Below are 18,240 nucleotides of genomic sequence, written 5' to 3'. Positions count from 1 at the left end.
TATGGCCTACCATATTTTCTTCGCAACAAGTCAATCAAAGATTAGCAAATAGCAATACGTTGAGAAAAGCTTGTACTTTTGTTTTCTTTTGGTCACAAATTGGATCACGTAATCCCTGCAGTTTTATGAGGGGGCGATAGAGTTTGCAAAGTTTTGAATAGTGTTGCTGACATGTGTCATTTAAAATAACACTTTGGCGTTTGATTCATTTCTATCTTTAAATGATTTAAGAATTATTAGAATAAATATTATAAGTTTATATATAAAATGATACACTATATTGATAGATAATTTCGTTCATATGAAAAATTGATATAAACTGTTAATATATTAAATATTAGTACAATATTGACGAGGACAGCAAACACTCAAGACATACAATTCCCCACTCACAAGAATATGCCATGAGCAATTAACAAAATATATAGAGAAAAAAAGAAAGCATAAAATGACACCAACATTTTAACGTGAAAAATTCTTTTAATATGTTATGGAAAATTCAAATATCCTCAGACCAATAAACCAATTCTTCTGTGATAAATAATAAAAAGGAAAAAAAAAAGGAATGTTATCAACATCCTCTCTATCATACTCTTCATAACACATTTTCTATAATATAGTTTTATTATTGATTAAAATTTATCTTTATCTTCCCTCACCTATTTCATATTTAAAATAGGACGTAAAAAGAAATTTCTAAAAAAGAAACGATTATTCATAGATTCATTTAATCCCTAACTCTATGATATAAAAAAAAAAGGGTGGGGGTGTAGAGTCATTGTGCAGTGGGGACTACAGGGTGAGAGTTTGAGAGCATGTGAGTTGTAATTGAAAAAACAAGAAAAAAGAAAAGAAATAGATTTTGAAAAGTTGGGTATGACTTGCCTCTTCGTTGCGTCATATCACATCCCACAACTCATCTCTTTCCCTATAAATTTTTAAGGCACAATCATTAAGAATGATAATTCAACTATTTGACGACCACTCCCTAAATTATTCATAATCAATAGAATCTTTATCTTCATTCATTAAATAATTTATGTGTCCCAATAAGTTGCTTTAAAACTGTATGGAACACTCTCTCTATGTATGTGTCTATCTATTTATAATAATATAGTTTTTTAGTATTTTATTTTATATTTTTTAATGTACATTCATAGTGTACTTTAGAGTAATAACTTTTTTTAATAATTATTTATACCTTCTTTATTCGCTCATATACCTCTCATCCAAATCATTATTACTACTAGCTTTGAGTGTAAAACATGGAGAACGATAATAAACTACTTGTCGTTTTCAGGCTTCACGGGTGTGGCCTATGTTATGCATATGATGGAGTATAATAGTATATATAATGTAATAGCCATGTGATTCGCAGATAAACATATCAGGTTCGAACACGTGGCCTTGAGACTTTCGAGTCTTCCAAGAATTAACAATGATCAAATATTGGTTCAGTGGTACTATATATAGTAAAATCTGTCATAAATTTTTAACTAAATCGTTCATTAGCATAATTTTTAAAAATATATAAAGTTTAATATATAAAACTCATGAATTAACTCTTTTGAAGTGCTTGGAAACTACTTGTTTTGACAAATCGACAATGGAGTGGAGAGCACCTGAATCCCTTGATGATTTTTGATTGTGGGGGGCCACTGATTTGATGTGTTCATCACCACTTCTGGACTTGGTACTTGCATTTGCATGAGGTGTGTTTCTGTATTCAGAGAACAGAGTTTTGTTTTGGGTTTCACACTAGCACTAGTTTTACTTTACCTTTTGGACAATTATACTCTCATGTAACACATCTTTTCTGCCCATGCTAAGAATGGTTGTTTATGCTTTTTACATACTTAAGTGGATCACATCACCTAATTAAGAATAAAATCAGAGATAAAAATGTGAATAAAAGTAAAAGTTAAGAGAGAGAGAGAGATGAGTTGAGGTTGCAGCCTTTTCAAACCTATAATGAAGAAATATAGATATATGAAAAAAAAAAAAACCTACCCAATGAATCAACTTGTCCCTACCCTGTTAGTGACTTAATTACCTCAACTTAAGGACGGGTTAGATGGATTGGTAATTAATATAAGGTTTAATGTGATTTAGACTTGAGAAGTTAATGAAGTGATAAATTTAATCATGTCATGTACATATGAACTTTTATAATTATTTTGGTTTGAATTTTAATGTGATAGAAAATATGCCATTAATTAGAGATCCTTGCACTATATTTATAAGCAAATTATTCTTAGTCCTAGTACTTAATTTTATTCGTTACTGATTAGAAGAAAGTGGAATTTATTATTGACTGTTTTTAGATTAATTATTACTAATCCTCTATTCTACAATCATTAATGGAAAATTCTTTAGAAGATTTTACTTGCCGGTGTAATATAATAGCATCTTCGGGTGTACGAAAAAAACTTCAAATATGCATGTTTAAAGATATAAATATGATTTGAAATAAAAAAATTATAAATATATTTTTAATTAAATTAATTATACAAAATTAAGTTAATCCAAAATCAATTATAAACATCCAATCAAACAAATGCTATATGTTTGAAACACAAACTAGTAAGCACAAGATATGCTTATGATTAATGATCCTAGAAGCTAGACTGTCACAAAGTTTGATTAATTTGATATTGGAAACGTATGGTTCATGTGAATATCGTAATTACACAACAACATTAAAGTATTAATTAAACGCCATTGTTTCTACCTTTGAGGATGTACAAGTTAAAGATGAAAAATAGCCAATGTTGATAAAACTATATTCTCACAGAAAAACACTTTTAATTGGTGGGTAGTATTAAATTTATCGTGTATCTATGTTTGTTTAGATCCTTAATTATCCTTAATTCTCTTATTATAAAACTAAAGTTAAGTTTTATAATAAAAAAAAGAACAGACATAAGTTAATTAGATTTGTCATACTTAAAGACAGTTTAATAAAATGTATCGTGTATCTATGTTGTTTAGAACAGTATTTATTATAATTTCACTCTATAAAATATAAATAATGGATACACTTAACGTTAAGTACACATTATTATTGGTTCTGAATAATTTTTATTTGAAAAAAAAAAACACTATGCATAACCTTAATATATGGATTTTTTTAGTGTATATGTTTTATACTATTCATGAAGAATATATTTGCAGACGCAGCAACATGCATCACATATCGACCAGAATATCACAACGCGTGCTTTCAAAGAACTTTTTTGCCCACCAACCACTGACCAAAACTATTAATAATTTGGAGTCGCCATTCCATTATTGATATAAATAATATCTATTAAGCCTAAAATATAGAATGTGACTGGTGTTACGTTTTAACCACTGTGATTAATATATGTATATTATTATTAGGTTCACATTTAAATATAGATTATTTAAATACTGTTAATTTTTAAATTTTTAAGTTGAATTTATATTTATTAATTTATTTTCAAACAAACACCTAATTGATTACTCTTCTACTCTACTTTCATATAGACTCTTGTAAATCTAAGTTGCATTGATTGTACTTAGTAAATGAAATGAAGTGTCTGCATTCATTAACAAACAGTGTTTATTTCAAATATACTATTTAAGCAATTCAAATGTCAAACAAAGAGAAAAAAAGGTGGTGCGAACTGGGAAGTACAATTTCAAACAAAGATGCCAGAAGTGGTGAGTTTTTGGATTAAAAAAAGTGAAGGAAAAACTTTGGAGTAAGAGCAAAACCACAAATTAAGAAGACAGATAGTGTAATAAAATAAAATAAAAATTAGAAATTTTATTAAATGAATAGATTTTTTGTTTGTATAATTTTTTCTCTTTAAATAGATAAGTGAAAATGAAGATAACACTAATTAACAAATTTATTTCTATTTGAGCAAAGATAATTCTGACACAAGTTTATAAAGAATGTGAATCTTTCTGTGTAAGAATTGTTGAGGTATGAGATTTTTCAACCTTTACTCAAACAACTCAAAAATCCATTTCCATGTCCAAGTTATAGAAGTATATTATTGAAAATCAAATTCATAACTTAATTTCCTTGACAAATTAACTCTTTTCTTTAAGTTAAAAATCCTAATTCCTTAAAAATCACAATTAAAGCAAATATTAGGTTTTAAAATCCTTAATATCCCTTATCTGTTGATCTTCAATTCTATATCATCCCCAATTATATTGTATTGCTTCATTTTCAATCCCTAATCCAATCTTTCATGATCACTTGCCATTAGAGATCTAATGTCAACTATAAGTTGTCAAACTCATACAAGCTCATTAAAACTAGAACCGAGCAATCAATAAGAGAAGATAAACCTCCATTACAGACAAAAGTTAGATTACACAAGGTTAGTGTGAGATTCCTCATTAATTCCTGAACCATAAAAATCTATTTATTCATGAGTAAGAAAATTGAAAAAGGAAAAAATAAAAAAACAAAAGAACCATAAGAAAACGATAAACTTGTAACTTAATTCCTTAATAAGGAGATGTTTGATTTTAAAAAAAAATTATTTCTAAAAATTTATATAAAAATAGTAAAAATAATAAAAAATTTATTTTCATAATTTCCCATACAACTAAAGTGTATATTTAATACCTGTCAAGCCACAACCCATACATCCACATCCACATATCATCTCACCATAACTTAGAGGCACAATGAATAGTGTAGCCTAAAAGTGAAGCTACTAAAATTAGAGATTTAGGAGTTGTTTGTTTTTGTTCTGTATTTTAATTTTTAAAAATTAAATTTTAAAAAATAATTTTAAGAAGAAAACGAAAATAAAGCTTTTTTTGTTAGTTTAATTTTCAAAATTATTTTTAAGATAAGAAAAAAATTAAAACACCTTAAAGTCAGAAAAATAATTTTAAAAAACTCATCTTAACAAACAAATTTTATTTTGTTTTTACTTTTAAAAAGAAAAAAGTGTCTTTAAAAACAAAAAACTAACACCAATAATTTTCGATATCTTTCTGCTACTTGAAACTGATTTATATTGATATATGAGTGACAATTGTCCATGGTGGCATTAAAATGGAAAACTTTGCATATATTATAATTTAAAAACATTAGAATAGTCTCCCACACTTTTAATAATTATGCTATTGTATTCACTTCCCGGTTAATTCTAAGTTTCTGCTGAGTCAATACTATTGTAATGGCAGAGATGAGCTGGGTGAGCATATTGAGACCTGCAAAAACTTCATGATTGGAAAATAAAACAAGACCAAGACAAAATAAAAATGATTTTCTAATATCAAAATTTTAAACCCCATTCACGATGCAGGGAACACAACCCATCGAAAAGCTGAACAAACAGACAACAATGTAGTTCTACGAGTACCCACACACACATGTAAATGTAATAAAGCTATGCATTTACAAAATTTTATGTTCAATTTTCTTAGAATTAATGCAAAAGGATTCGAGATCATAAAATTCAATATTCAATCATTGAAAATAACTCTTCTGGCTTACCTCAACTTTAATTTTAATTCTTTTGAATGACTGAAAAAAAACACGCCAAATAAGCTTCAGTCATCATCGATTAACATTCGCAACACATATTTGCTTTAAAAAGAGATTATGAATATTTAACAACTCACAACTAAATCACAAATTTTTGCAACTTTTGACTGATAAGTCAACGTTAGTATAAGTGTCAGTGAAGCAACGTTAATCCTCAACAGGAGTCATCAACTTTATGCTCAAAAGTTGAAATTGATATCACATCATAATTTATAGCATCATTAAATTTTCCCTACTGTCTACTGATAATGACAATTTTGAAAAGAAAATGACTAGGGAGACAAAATTTGTGGCTGTTAAAGATATGATGGCAATAAAAAAAAAAAAAGATGGAGAGAGGGTTTGAATGTTAGCTAGGGATGCTGCTTTGCCTTTCTATATCCATAACCTAACAAGATCTATTTTATTTAATTAATACAAAGAGCCATGCAAAAATTGTCAGAAAATTCAGCTTTTCTATAGTCAATAGCTACAATCATAATGAAATGAACAATGATGAAAAAGAACTAAGGATTAAATACTGATTATTCACTAAAAAGAATTAGGGGGAAAGCTTTTAGCCATGCTTGTTAGCATTTAATCAATGAATCAATCATGCCACTGTAAAAAACTGTAGAATTATAGCCATGATGTTAAATAATAGAATTTGAGCTTCTCTCTCTCTCTCTCACACACACACACACTCACTCTATTTAAGCATGTATATATCTACGTGTATATACAAATGATACTCTCTTTTTTGTGGTTGCTTTTTTTGCCCCTTTTTTGTGCTTACTTTATGAGAGAAGGGAAAGGCACGAAGGGTGTATTTGAACAAAAGTTTTTTTAGCCAAAAAACTTGAACTTTATTTTAAAAGCAAAAAAAACATACAATAAAGAAAGAAATGATTTTTCTGGGGTTGAGAAAGAGAACAGAAGAAAAGACAGAAAGCGTAACGTCAGAGTTAGCCGTAAGGTTCCCCTTGTGTTTGTGGCTTTGGACTAGCTGAGGTACACACAGGGAATCCTCTTCTCATCCACACCTCTCTCTCTCTCTCTCTTTCTGATGAGTTTAAAGTTCAAACAACAGGGTCTATATTTTTGTTCATATTTGTGTGGCTATCCTTGGATTATATATTCATATTTTTGGTAATATATATTATCATATTATATCAAGCATGGTTTTTGAACAATGAAGGATAAATGCTGATTGCGGCTACACCACCTTCTGCTTCAGCTCCACTTCTCTTTGTTTCTTCTCTCTTTCAAAAAAACAAAACTTGTCTCTTGGGTCAGTGCCAAACAAGCAACAAGGTTTCTAGTGTTGGATGATATTGCCTTGCTTGCTTCATAGAGATAGAAAATCTACTCTCTCAACTTTCTTTCTCTTTTGTTTATTTATTTTTTTGCTGAACACTCAGAGATATTCCTGAGCTGAATATCAATTTCCTTTGCCTCTTTAATTTGTTTCTGTTTTGTTCTTTCTCTCTCCACTCTAAGCTTTGTAGACTGTTGTCTAGCTTTTTTTCTTCCTTTTTTCTATTTTGGGTAAGGTTTGTCCTTAGATCTTAGAACCCTTCACAGCATAAGAAAAACCAAGATCTATGGTCTATACCACAGCCTTAGGTTGCTAAAACTTGCAAGTGTATGAAGATGAAGGGTTTGATGTTCCAGCAACAAGTAGTGGAGGAGAACATGTCAAATTTGACTTCTGCATCTGGTGAAGCTAGTGCTTCTTCTGGCAACAGAACTGAAATTGGAACCAGTTACCCTCAACAATACTTGGTTCAACCACAAACTCAGACTCCACCAGCAAAGAAAAAGAGAAACCTTCCTGGCAACCCAGGTTTTGTTTCTCATTTTTCAGTTCAAAGTCTAAACTTCATTTGTTTTGTGTGTTTAATTTTCTTTAATTTTTGTTATTTTTTTAAAAATTCAGACCCTGATGCTGAGGTTATAGCCTTGTCCCCCAAGAGTCTTCTGGCCACCAACAGGTTCATTTGTGAGATCTGTAACAAAGGATTTCAAAGGGATCAGAATCTTCAACTTCATAGAAGAGGGCATAATTTGCCATGGAAGTTGAAGCAGAGAACAAGCAAAGAGGTGAGGAAGAAGGTTTATGTGTGTCCAGAACCCAGTTGTGTGCATCATGACCCATCAAGGGCCCTGGGGGACCTAACTGGAATCAAGAAGCACTTCTGCAGAAAGCACGGTGAGAAGAAGTGGAAATGTGATAAGTGCTCTAAGAAATATGCAGTTCAATCAGATTGGAAAGCTCACTCCAAAACCTGTGGCACAAGGGAGTACAGATGTGACTGTGGAACCCTCTTCTCAAGGTAACTAACCTAAATATATGTCGTGTGAATTATGAGTTCAGTTTAGTTAAGGCACCACACTCAAGGCATCATCCATTTATGAAGGATGGGATTTGAATCCGAGGTTGACTAAGATAAATTTATTTACATAGTAATTTTTTATTGGTACAAATATAGTACTCCAATTCCAATAATACTACTTTCACATATTCTTTATCCTTTCTTACATTGGAGAAAATTATACACCAAAGAGACATTCATTACATTGATATAGCAATCCCTCATAATCCTTATTCCCTCCCTAGAGACTGTGGAAATTCCTAGTATGGAAAATTTTTTAATGCACCACCTAATATTCAGTCTTTAAGTAGTCTCTCACAAAGTTATAAAAAATGTTGAAAAGTAAGAAAGAGAGAGAAAAAGAAAGGGAGTCAATAATTATGCACTGTCATAAGTCATAACATAACAGTTTAGTAACATTTGTTGGTTTTGTATTTTTGTGATTGTGGATTGTTTATGACTTTCAGGAGGGACAGTTTCATAACCCACAGAGCTTTCTGTGATGCATTAGCAGAGGAGAGTGCAAGAGCCATCACAGGCACAACCTCACAACCTTCATCCTCTCATCACCATCACATGAATCTCCAAACACAATTCAACCCTCAAGATCTGCATGGCTTCCCATTGAAAATAGAACAACAACAACAAAGTTTCAATCTTAGGCCAGAAATAGTACCTCCTTGGCTTGGCCCACCCACTGTTGATCTCTCCTCATCCTCATCAATCTTCTCCACAAACCAAGAATTTTCACACCAGGAAAACCCTAACCCTAGCCTTGGTCCCACTCTTGCTACCTACCGAGCAGTCCCTAACCCTTCCCCACACATGTCAGCCACAGCATTGTTGCAGAAAGCAGCTCAGATGGGTGCAACCATGAGCAGAACTGGTTCCTCACCAGCAATGATAAGGCCCCACATGCAGACTCACGTGTCTTCTTCTGCTGATTCTGGTAACATTTCCAGTGGTAATTTTGGTTTGAACTTGTCCTCACGTGAAGACACCAGTACTTCAACAACAGCAACAACTACAACTTCTGCAACTACAGTGTTTGGCCATGGCTTATCACCTTTGGGGAATAAAGCTGCTGTGTCTTCTGCTCCAACCCTTCTTCATGATGTTATCAACTCTTTCTCTAACCCTTCTGCTTTTGAAGGAACCCCTTTTGAGGATCCATTTGGTGGCATTCTCAACTCAAAGAAAGATGATAACTTGCATTTGCATGACACCTTTTCTAAAACAAACACCACCACCCATCTTGCTACTGCTGCTGGTGGAAATGAAGGGTTGACCAGGGATTTCTTGGGTCTTAGGCCTCTCTCTCACACTGATATTCTCAGCATTGCTGGCATTGGAAACTGCATCAATGATCAACAAAACCAATCTCAAAAGCAGTGGCAAGGTTAGCTCCATATATGTTATATATGGATATTTTATTTTTCTTTTAATCTCATCTTTATATAACTTTTTTTTTCTTCCTTTTTTTTGGGTTAACTTTTGTATATGATCTTTTCAAAATTCCCAAAGGGAAGGACCTTCTGAATCGAGATCAACATTTTCATTCCTTATGTATACTTATTACGAATCTCAATATTGTGTTCATAGATGAGTTATATAATATATAAAGGTCAGCCAACCAATGTTTTAGAATATTAATTAAAATATTAATAAATACGTTTTTTTATTAACAATAATATTACAGTATATTAGAAATCAAATTAATTTAACTAAAAAAATTAATTACTGCAGTAGAAAAAAAAAAGCTAGGATAATAATTTAGTCTAAATTTTTTTTTGAAAACGTTTCTTTTGAGTAATTAAGATAAAAAGCAAGAGAAATTATTCAATAGTGTCAAGTTCGTGTTTTTTAAGACAAGTTTAGGAAAAATAATATCTGTTCCTGTATATATTATTAAAGAAAAACTATAAATTCATTTTCGTCAAGATAGCAATTTTAATGCTTATTTTCATATTTTGTGAGTTTATTATACTTACACTCGTTGCCTAAACTTTTTTAAAATAGAAAGTTATTTTATATTTTAATGATAAAAAATCAAATTGATAGATAAAATACTATTTTATAATGCATGCATCAGATCATATACGTATAAAGAAAGTAGCTATACAACTAAGTATTTTATAATATAAAGATTTTTTTTAATAAGTTTAATAGGTTCGATCTTTCTCAATTTTTAAAAAAATTTCTCCTTTATTTATTTTGAAAAACTTATTTACTTTCAAACTTTATTATCACCGTGGATCACCTGAAATAGAAGTTATTCCAGAATACTTGAGGCCTAGACTTAAAAAACTATATTACCATCTATACAACAAAAAATAAAAGATTAAAAAGACAAGTCAAGTTATTAAAAGCAATCCCCCTCCCCCAAATGGAGTTATTTAATTAAATATATAATTGATATAATGGATCGAAGATATATCAGTGTCAGAAATCCATTTAGATCAATTCAGCTAGCTATTTATTTATTTTTTTGGTCTGGAGCTAGCTAGTTTATAATGAATGGATTGTGCATGCATGTTTCTGCTTTCAACCAATAGTTAATTTAATATTATTAAAGCTGATAATAAATGATGGATTACAATTTTAGTTATAAACGGCTCTTGAGCGAAAAATTCAAAATAAAATAAAGCAGCATAATGATTGAAATTTTTAATATTGGTGGTTCTCTCATGCAAAAGTAAATACTATCATGTAATTAACTAGTAATCCTAGATAGAAGGGATGAGACTTCTTTAATGGCCTTGAAAATGGAAAGATTAATAAATTCTATCATTAAAAGAAGTCATAGCACTGCTATAAAAAGAAGTTCATATGAAGAGTTGAAATACTTCAAATTAAAGAAATGGAGTTGTCTAAAAGACAAAATAATGTGACAATAAACGATGTGAGAGAGTCTCTTACGAGAGAAGAGTATTATCATTTGTAACTTCAGAATGGGGAACTTAAGTTGGGTAATACATTACTAGGATATGATGTTTAAGAAGTTTGTTCGGATAATTTGTAACCTTTATTTAAGATAATTAATGTTTTGTTGAAGCCTTTTTGTTAAAGGTAAACCATGTAGATGTATGTTTTTTTTAAGAACAATGCTAATAATACACTCTCTAATATACTATAAATTTTAATCAATAATAAAAAATGTGATATTAACATTTTTTTAATGATACGTTTTGTGTATGTTATACTGTTCTTGATCTTTGGCTAGTGCAATTTTTTTTCTTTTTTTAGAGAGATGGAACTTCGTTTACAAATAAATTTGTGTTAATTTTAATCCATCAACTATCGTTTCCAAAATTTTCAGTGTAGTGTCTACCAATTCATCGAGTACATATGCTGTAATTTGACACCATTTCAAACACTACTATTCTCAAGGTGGAATGTTTTCATGTTATTCATGAAGATTATTTAGGCCGTACGACGCATCCACTAAAATAAGGATTTTTTCAAAAAAATTTATAAACAATTTATAAAAATTAGCTTATGAAAGTCATAAACTCTTTTTAACTTATTTTAATAAGTATTTTGATATAGCTTATTAACATAAAATATTTTAAACTTGTTTTAATAATTTTCATCATTAAATTTATGATATAAGTCATCATTTTAAAAAAAAATATTGAACAAGCGTTTAAATAAGCAATTATCAAGATGCATATTAAATTAATGAACTAATTTTTCATAAATTGAACTGAGTCTAAAATGCCAAAATAAATACATTTTTATAAACTAATTGATCTTATGATGTCTTTGACAAATTGAGAAGGTGGAACACTCGAATACAAGATGAAAACAAAAGCATGACGACAAAACGAGACATAACCTGGCCACGACACATGTTCTCAGCAACAATGCATGTTCTCCAAATAAAGTTTGAAGATTTAAGTTCTTGAAAATGTGTAGTTCATTTAAGAGGAAAGATTGATGTGTTACAATTATCATAAAAAGTAAAACAGTAATTTTAAGTAAATTTACCACCAATTATACATGCAAATATTTTTATTATATTTTTTTCTTCTTAATTAAACAAAATTTTCATGTGCTCCCAGTATAGAGTTTCATTCAAGGGATGGGTCTGCATAAAAAAAAACATCGGATTCTTTGTGAATATGATATATAGGCATCAGTGCATGCATTGCATTGTTTAAATAACAAAAAAATTGATTTGTATGCATTTATAGGGTGTATATGCCTAGATATATGAAAAGAAGAAATTTAAAATAAATGAAAGATATGATACTGATATAACGTGAAAAAAAGGGTAAAATATTATATAAATATATGAAAATTAGAATTAATTTAATTATATGTTGTATTTTTGAGAAATTACAACCTAAAAGATGCCCTTTGATACCTGACGTGCGTACTAGTGGGATTCAATCCCGAGGGACGAAACTTTTCATCCACTGGCCAATTTTTTTCGATTTTCTGTGTGGGATTTGTGTTTGTAGACTTTGTTAATTGATATATTTTACTAATTTTGTATAAGAAATATACTATTAATATTTAAATTTATTAAAAATCATATTTTAGCTAACAAAATATACGTGGGATTTATTATTCAAGATATATCAGCATAATGCATGTTTGAGAAGCAACTTTGGAATATGGGAAATGTGATAAAGATGAATGATCCCTACCCTACATTATTTTTCTTTTGTATATGTTAGGTTAATGCAGTAGAGACAGGAATATTTAAAAGGAATCTTTGAAAGTGGCTATGGCGCCTCTAATTTCTTTGGTTTGTAAAGGTATAACATTGAATAATGTTGTGTATGCCATTGGAGAGGACACCCCTAAGTATTTTTTTAATAATATATGTTTGAGATATGCATATAAAAAAGAATACAAAATAAATGAGAGAGAAAGATACTTGTGCAGCAAAAAGTTTCCATTGAATCATTATGAAATCTCCCGATGAAAAGGAGAGAATAAATAAATTACCTATGCATGAATCTCCTCCCTAGACACAGAATAAAAAATTATACTGAATTTTATTATAAAATTACTATTAAAATTTTATTATGAAGTTTAGTTTAAGTGACGAGTAATTTGATATTATTTAAATAAAATTTTAAATTTAAGTTTTTATATATATAAATTTTTTTATGTATAATAAATTTTTTTACCGTATCTAAATGCGTGATTTAGATAAATTTAAATTACACTGAATAAAAAAATATTATTAAGATAAAAGTTTTTAAAAATCAAATTAATTCAGATTCAAATATATTTGATTTTTTTTTTCTGATGAATGAACGTGATTGTACGCTACGCATGTTCAATCAGTTTTGTTAAGGACAGAATGGTTTCAAAATTTGATCGCTTTGGTTTTCTCCTCTGCATGCTCAATTTTTTTGGAATGATTGTCCTGTCCCTGTCAGTCAGTGTCTTATTGAAATCAATGGAGTTTTCCAAGGTGGAAAAAATGGAGATGAAATTAATCTTCCAAATCAAACATAACTTTAGGACTAGTTAAGTCATATAAAAAACAAGGTTTGAAAAATAAAGAAATCATATGAAAAATACTGATGACATGTCATAGAATATAACTTCTAACCTATTTAGATTACGTTTACAAATATACACTTTATGTGTTTATGTTTATAGCTTTGCAGGAAGGAATTTCTTTAGTTTATTTTATTGTAATTAATGACTATGAAGCTAAATGAGATGGTAAATGGATGTTTGTCATTTTGATGCAAGTACTGAGATTTCTGTGTGTTAGAAAAGGAAGGTGCAAAGACAGATAAACAAGGAAAAAGGAAAGGGTGGTGGGCTAGGTAGCAAGCTAGAGCACGAAGAACAAAAAACACACTCTCCCATGGTCACTCACACACACATATATATATTCCTCTACCGTTAGTGTTTGTATTGGTTGTAGATATGCTTTGTTGGGGTGCTTTTTGTCTGGCAGAAGCAGAAGGCAAAGACAACAATATGTAGTGCTACCTCTAAAGCCTGAGAGAGTTGCCAGAATGATTGAAGAGGTTTTGTTTGTGTTTTTGAGTTTTTTAATGATGGACAAATAAGAGCCATAATCCTAGTTGACTTGTCATTGTAAAAAAAGACCAAAAAGATGCTTTCCCTCCCTTTCCTTTGCCCAAAACAATGCTAACTTTTTAGCATGTTTGACTAATCCCTCATCACTTTCTTCTCTCGTCTATCATCTATGCAACTTCTCGGTTTTATCTCCCAATCCATTAGTTCCCTCCTTCAATTGTAATAAAAAAGAGAGAGAGAAAAAGCAGCTATAATTCTCTTGCCAAAGGTTTTGTTAGAAATCGTATAAGTTGATATAGTTATTTACTTAATATATAGTTTACTTTAATATATGTCAAATAAGTCCTTTAATTTTGACTTTGTCAATTCTTTTTCCTAGTTGAACAGTATTAGTCAAAAAGAATGGAGTGACTTCTAATTGCACCTACTGCTTTCTAACAACTTGTAATACTATTTACTCGAGAAATCTTTATCACAAAAGATTTTACAAATTACGGGTAAAAAGGGAAAGGAAAACAAAGGAGGAAAATGAAATTGGAATTAATTCTATAACATTAACCATACCACACAGCAATGTCTCACACCAGTTTATTTAACCAACATCATCTTATATTAGATTACACATATAAAAAAGAGACAAATAAGTATGCTGTTATATTACATACATAATAAAACGTTTCCCTTTTTGCTGCTGTCATCATAATTTTTTTTGCTACTAATAGTGTTTTATTTTAAAATCAATTTTTATATTTTTACCCTTTAAATTTTATACCCATTAGTATCCGTGGCTTCCACCTAGCAAAACCTTTATATATCTCTATTGAACTGGGCCGCAAGCCCAATAACTAAACCTTTTTTTGTTGGGTTTTATATTTTCAAAATCATTTTTACTTTTACAAAAAGAAAATGATATTTCATTATTATCAGAAACTTCGTATTAGTCCCATTAATAGAAGATAGATCCAAATTAATAGAAGATACAAATTAGCATTCCTCTTAGTCAGAATTAAATCGAATAGATGACCGCAATTGACAAGAATGAACTGAGTGAATTCTTATCCACTTCCTCTTAAAAAAAAGCTACAATAAAATTTACATTTTATATTATTTAAAAAAAAGGGTACAGCCTAATACAAAACCCTTTTCTTCAATGTTCATTAAAAATAAACTTATCAACAGTATTCAAAAACTGTAAATTACTTCACAGCAAGCCCACTTCTACATCAGACTTGCAAAATCCAATTCACAGAGTGGTTAGTCTGTCTCTGAAATCCATAATAGCTTCATCTAAAACTTCAGGAACTCTGAATTCTTATTACAATATAATTCCCATGTGGCCTCTTTCTTCCACTTACACTCGGAATATCCAACTAGGCTACATAAACTTACCAACACACAATGTCAAGAGTTGTAAAAAGCAAAAAGAAGATACAAATGATTATTTTTGAGGTTGTTGAGAAGCATCATTTTGCTCTTGTTTTGACCCTGCCACAGCTGCAGTTGCTGCTGCTGTCATGGCAGCTGCAGCCGCACCCAATTTTGCACCACCTGCAGCTTTCATTGCACCTCCTATTTTAGCAAATGCTGCTATGCCTCCAACAAGAATAGCTCTTAATGCAACCGTTGGTTTTACTGCCATATCTCAGTTGGACTAACTGTAAAACGCAAGTCAAACTAATGTCACCTTTGGAACCAAATAAGTTCTCGAATCATGACCGTACGTAAGATGATATTAGCATGCCTCATCACCATGGTTTCAATCAATCCAGCAGCAAAAACAACAGTCTAAATGGACGCCAAGAACTAATTGTGAACATTCATGATTTGAGATGAGTTAAAACCATCATGCAATTAACAGTTATTTTGGTATTACAAAGGACTGTAAACCAGCTCCCAAGGGCAAAAATGATTGATACACATAGATCATACGAAAAACAAATGGCATGAAATAATATATCAAGTCCATAGAGAGAATTATTGAACTTCATTTTCTGAAAGTATGTATTCTAGCCAAACTTTTTAAATTTGCTCAGATTAAGCTTTTATGGAATGATCTGAACTCTGAAGAATGGAATGCCTAAACCAAAAATGAAAATCACAAAAGACTCTTTTAAAGCCTTTCAGATGTCAATGGTCTCAACACAATACTTGAATGAATATAATAATATCATAATTAAAACACATTCCATCCATTCTGATATGTTGTTTTCTTAAAATTTTGGTTATTGAGAGATCTCAGTGGCATTGATTGGTTCATGTATCTCACTCCACCCAGTGGGGTTTGTTGTCGCATCACATACATTCTAATCAGAGTTCAACCACAAGACTAACACATACTTCACATGAGAGAAGCCTCCATAATTTGATATCCGTAAATTATGATCAAAAGCTGGACTAAAACAGAGAGTATTGATGTTGATTTTCTAAATTCTTTATACTTGTTTTGCAAATAGTTGAACTGTCTGGTACAAACATGACTCTTTTACACTTTAATCCTTTCAAACACCAAAACCTTGTTGATTCTGTATGCATGCCTTCATCTCTAAAAGAAATTTCAGAAATAATGTAATTAACTAGAACCTATACAGTTAAAACACCACCTCATGAAGAAGATCCAAAGCTACCAGTTGACAAGAAATGGTGCCCATTAAGAACTGTAAGACAAATAAAAGGGAATAAAACAAAGGCATCGAGAGGAAAATTTAACTCTCTCCATCACCTAATAGGAATTTACTTTCCATGAAACTATCCAATAATAAAATGGTTTACAAAATAGCTTTGTAAGTAATTTTTAAACCTCAAATACATCCAGATTCGATCTATTTGTGTTGAAGGTAGATCAGAATCTATATCAACTAACAACTATGATCCATGGCGACTTTGATTCTTTGGTGGACAGATAGTTGGTATTTCTGTATTCTTAGACTGAACTGACAGAAGGATCACATATCATAAGCAAAATTGGCTTCAATGCAAAAAATATACATTTTCCTTCATCATTTAAATTTTAAAACAGTTCTCAGCAGTCATCAGTCTAATGAGCTACAAATGTAAACAAATCCTGATAATATTGACCTGTGAAACAAACCCTACAATGCTAGGAGAGCAAAACTTCTTTTTTTTCCCCCACTTTTCCCATTGCTTCAATAAGCATTGCAACTAGACTAGAATTTCAGAAATCCTTGTCCTGCAAGGTTTGGACAGGTTTGCATCATCATGGGTAGGCATTAATGGGTGAGAAAACGAACCATGAAGGGCAAGCCAAATTCACGAACATTACAAGGGATAAAAAAAAAATAACATTGTATAAACACCTTACTTTCTAAACTCATTTTTGACATCCAGTTGATAGAAGCATGTGTAGCTAAAACACCTCCTTTAGATCATTAGCAAGCCAAGGAGAAAAATAACCATTTTCGTTCCTCAAATTGTACGCATGGATGATTGTAGTCTTTGACGTCACGAAAATCTCAGTTTAATCCCCAACCACATTCATTTTACTCTTTTTTTATACAAAGGAAATGATGCAACTGTAGCAGAATAAAAATTAAAATGGGTATTTTTTTAAAAAATAAAGAGATACAATTTGGGAGAGTAATAATGGACACTTACTCTTATGGTGTAATAACTTCTGAAATAACTATCTATCATAAGCCCAAACCAAAACATAATTTTCCTTCCTAAATTCGAATCTCGATAAAAAATTTTATAGGAATTAAATAATTATGATTCCAAGCCTAGAACAGAGCCCATTCTCACAGAAATAAATAAATAAAATTGGATGGCATGAAGAGTTAACAGTTAAAGATGAAGTTAAAGTTGCAACGAAAGAGGGGAGCAAAAGGAACAGCAATCGAACCTGAAATTGAAAAGGGAGGATGCACGCCAGAGATGAAAGCTTTAAAATGAATGTGAAGAGGGAAAGAGAGAGGAAGCAATGACCAATGAATCTAAACCTCACCAATGTTTCCCTTTTACCTCGGACCTATAACTAGAAATATAGTCAGTGTGTGCGTCCTGCAAACGACAACGTCGTTTCTTTCTGCGGCTCTGTTTGGTTTCTACAACAAGAAGTTCAAACCCTGGATTATTACACCAACCGGGCCCATCTATTTTTTAGTAAACGACTAACCCCAAGTCATTTTCAAAAATGTATGTTTGTGTATTTTAGTTCTTTTACGTTTTAAAATTTTTTCAACTTACCCATTTTATATTTAAAAGAATAAAATAAATATTTTATAAAATGAAAACAATACAAAATAATTAACATCTCAAAAATTTAAGTACATTATCTTTACAATCTTGAATATAAAGAGAGTGCAT

General features: G+C 30.5%; 2 protein-coding genes across 5 annotated transcripts; one reads left to right on the top strand and one right to left on the bottom strand.

Moving 5' to 3' along the window:
• The first annotated feature begins 6,531 nt into the window (after positions 1-6,531).
• On the top strand, positions 6,532-9,581 carry LOC113849566 (protein indeterminate-domain 11-like). Of its 2 annotated transcripts, XM_027479563.1 has the most exons (3): positions 6,532-7,370; positions 7,464-7,860; positions 8,367-9,581. In XM_027479563.1, exons 1-3 carry the CDS (start codon positions 7,172-7,174, stop codon positions 9,301-9,303), a joined length of 1,533 nt encoding a protein of 510 aa, XP_027335364.1. In that variant the 5' UTR covers positions 6,532-7,171; the 3' UTR covers positions 9,304-9,581. The 2 variants fall into 2 exon arrangements, with proteins under 2 accessions (XP_027335364.1, XP_027335363.1); XM_027479562.1 differs by having other exon boundaries at positions 6,613-7,860; positions 8,367-9,463.
• Positions 9,582-15,019: 5,438 nt separating this feature from the next.
• LOC113850368 lies at positions 15,020-17,989 on the bottom strand. Of its 3 annotated transcripts, XM_027480891.1 has the most exons (3): positions 17,777-17,989; positions 17,546-17,593; positions 15,020-15,572 (listed from the first exon to the last, which is right to left on the bottom strand). In XM_027480891.1, exon 3 carries the CDS (start codon positions 15,554-15,556, stop codon positions 15,356-15,358), a length of 201 nt encoding a protein of 66 aa, XP_027336692.1. In that variant the 5' UTR covers positions 15,557-15,572; positions 17,546-17,593; positions 17,777-17,989; the 3' UTR covers positions 15,020-15,355. The 3 variants fall into 3 exon arrangements, with proteins under 3 accessions (XP_027336692.1, XP_027336691.1, XP_027336693.1); XM_027480890.1 differs by lacking the exon at positions 17,546-17,593; XM_027480892.1 differs by lacking the exons at positions 17,546-17,593; positions 17,777-17,989 and adding an exon at positions 16,993-17,383.
• Between the last annotated feature and the right edge of the window lie 251 nt (positions 17,990-18,240).

This window comes from Abrus precatorius, unplaced genomic scaffold, assembly GCF_003935025.1.
Source record: "Abrus precatorius isolate BTA unplaced genomic scaffold, Abrus_2018 Scaffold9, whole genome shotgun sequence".
NCBI classification, from domain to species: domain Eukaryota; kingdom Viridiplantae; phylum Streptophyta; class Magnoliopsida; order Fabales; family Fabaceae; genus Abrus; species Abrus precatorius.
This window is presented reverse-complemented; position numbering and strand designations above follow the sequence as displayed.